General features: G+C 44.2%; 2 protein-coding genes across 2 annotated transcripts in view; both read right to left on the reverse strand.

The window, feature by feature from the left end:
- The window catches only part of LOC104743282 (eukaryotic translation initiation factor 4B2-like), a 3,343-nt gene extending 1,150 nt beyond the window's left edge, over window positions 1–2,193 (reverse strand). The window contains exons 1-2 of the mRNA XM_019235387.1: window positions 1,187–2,193; window positions 10–438 (exon numbers count right to left, since the gene is read on the reverse strand). Of these exons, the coding sequence (XP_019090932.1) occupies window positions 10–438; window positions 1,187–2,175 (1,418 nt within the window). The 5' untranslated portion in view covers window positions 2,176–2,193. The remainder of the gene's footprint in view (window positions 1–9; window positions 439–1,186) is intronic.
- LOC104739959 (eukaryotic translation initiation factor 4B2) overlaps window positions 1–2,199 on the reverse strand; it is a 9,184-nt gene that overhangs the window by 3,204 nt on the left and 3,781 nt on the right. The window lies entirely within an intron of this gene.

The raw sequence follows: 2,199 nt of genomic DNA on the forward strand, positions 1-2,199 counted from the left end.
GTTAATAACCTGTCAAAGTTTCTGTTGCTGAAGAATCCACGTTCCTTGCTTCCTTGGAAGTTTCTTCGATCATCTCCTTGTCTTGGCCAATTATCACCTGTGCCACGTGATCGAGGTCTTTCCATGGAATCGGCATTCCTAGACTCATCAATTGATCCAGCCCGTGAGTGAGGTCTTTCTGAATAGGAAGTTCTGCTTGCACTGGATCCAGGTCTCTCGACTGCTCTTGGCCTAAACCTGACTTTGTCGTCCAACTCACGGATCAGTAAGTCCAGGTCCTTTTCTTTCTCACGTATAAGATCCGGTAGATTATGGTTGTTATTTTCGGCTTCTGGTTGAGATTCCTTGCTCTCAGGTGCGATGGCTGCTTCCTTCTCGAGTTTCTTCCTTAATTCTTCAATCTCTTCCTTCAACATTCTCTCTTCTTCTGTTTCAGGCCTGGATTTGTTTCATAAGACAGATATGAAAGTGAGACAAATAGCTATTTGGCAGATGATGTAGAAAGTCACCAACATTATCAGAGAGATATAAATCCTATACCAACGCAAGGCATAGCAGAGTTCAGAAAAAAAAATCAACTGAACTAGACACAAAACTCAGTTGAATATGAGACCATGCGTTAACAAAACAAACACTAAAGCCAAGATATGAGATGTCCCAAAAACAGGCAAGATATAGCTTACAAGTTACACGCATACAATTCTATAAATTCCCAGAGAGGCTGTACAAACTGAGAGATAAAACATGTGTGAATTGGTCAAAGCAATGGAATGGGTACTACTACACATTCATTACTTCGCATGAAGTGACTAGGTAATGAATCAAACATTCGGGAAGAGTCTATCCTGTGTTAAAGAGTGCTTAAAAGGACATATATTTAACATGCCAATCAGAAGAGAACCTATAGACTACAACTTAAGTGGATAAGTCACTCAATTATCTTCCATTTTGAATTTGAAACACTAAGCAGAATTGGCAAAACTATCTATAGTTATTAGTTTGCATACATATTCCTACCCTCTAACGATTCACTAGTCAATATCACTTCAAAAATCAAACTTTCTGATTCAGTATGCAGAAAAAACGGATTATTTGAGAATTCATATTCAAACCACCGCGGCAACATAGAATTAAAAGAAATCCACATTTCTCAGAAAAAATAAAGAAAATCCAGATGAATAAGGACCTGTCAACCCTGCGATGCTCGAGTTCAGAATCCATCTTGCGCCAATCTTTCCCTTGTTCTTCGAGCAATACTTCCCTAGGCTTTGCATCGCCAAAAGGATTCACCTTTGGTCTCGGTTTCACCACATTCTCCACATTGTTCAGTGCTGTACTCTCAGACCTGTTAGATTGAGCACTTGATGGTCGACTAGATTGTGCGCTAGATGGTCTGCTCGTTTGTCCCTTCTTGGCCTCAATCTCAGAGTCAATTTTCTTCCAGTCCAATCCTTTCTCCGCCAAAACTTGCTCTCTTGGTCTAGCTGCGCCAAATGGACTCGGCTTACTAGTCTTCACAGCTGTTTCCGTTTCAGTTTCAGTTTCAGTTTCAGTTTCAGTTTCAGTCACTCCTGTATCAACTTTACGTGGCTCCAAAACAAGACGACGACGCTCCTCCTGAACACCTCCGGAAGGGAGAACTCCTCGTGCCCATCGATCAGGCTCCGGTCCAGAGTCACGGTAACCCGACCCAAATGTAGATGCTTTTGCTTTACCTGCTCCCCAATTATCAACCTCGTCAGCTTTAGAGAAGCCACCTCCTCCACCACCATAACTGCCACCGCTACCACCTCCGCCACCATAACTGCCGCCGCTACCGCCAGCACCAGCGCCACCGAGACCACCATAACGACCACCTTGACGTCCTTGATCAAAGGAAGGAAGCGATTTCTTTCCTTTTCCCCAATCATCATCCTCATCAGCCCTAGACACTTGTGGGAAATCAGAAACCCTAGAATTAGATCCCCTCTGATCATCGTCAAATCCGCCATAAGATCTCCTACCACCACCACCACCACCGCCCCAAGACCCATCAGAATCATCTCGATCTCGTGACATTCTTCCCGGAGGTCCACTAGACCTTCCTCCACCGTAACTAGAGAATCCACCACCGAGACGACCAGGTTGCATTTCATCCTCAGAGCGTTGTCTTGGACCAGTGGGAAGCTGAAGCATCTGTTCCCTCGTCAATCCAGCAGA

Source organism: Camelina sativa, chromosome 14 (assembly GCF_000633955.1).
Source record: "Camelina sativa cultivar DH55 chromosome 14, Cs, whole genome shotgun sequence".
In the NCBI taxonomy this organism is placed as follows: Eukaryota; Viridiplantae; Streptophyta; class Magnoliopsida; order Brassicales; family Brassicaceae; genus Camelina; species Camelina sativa.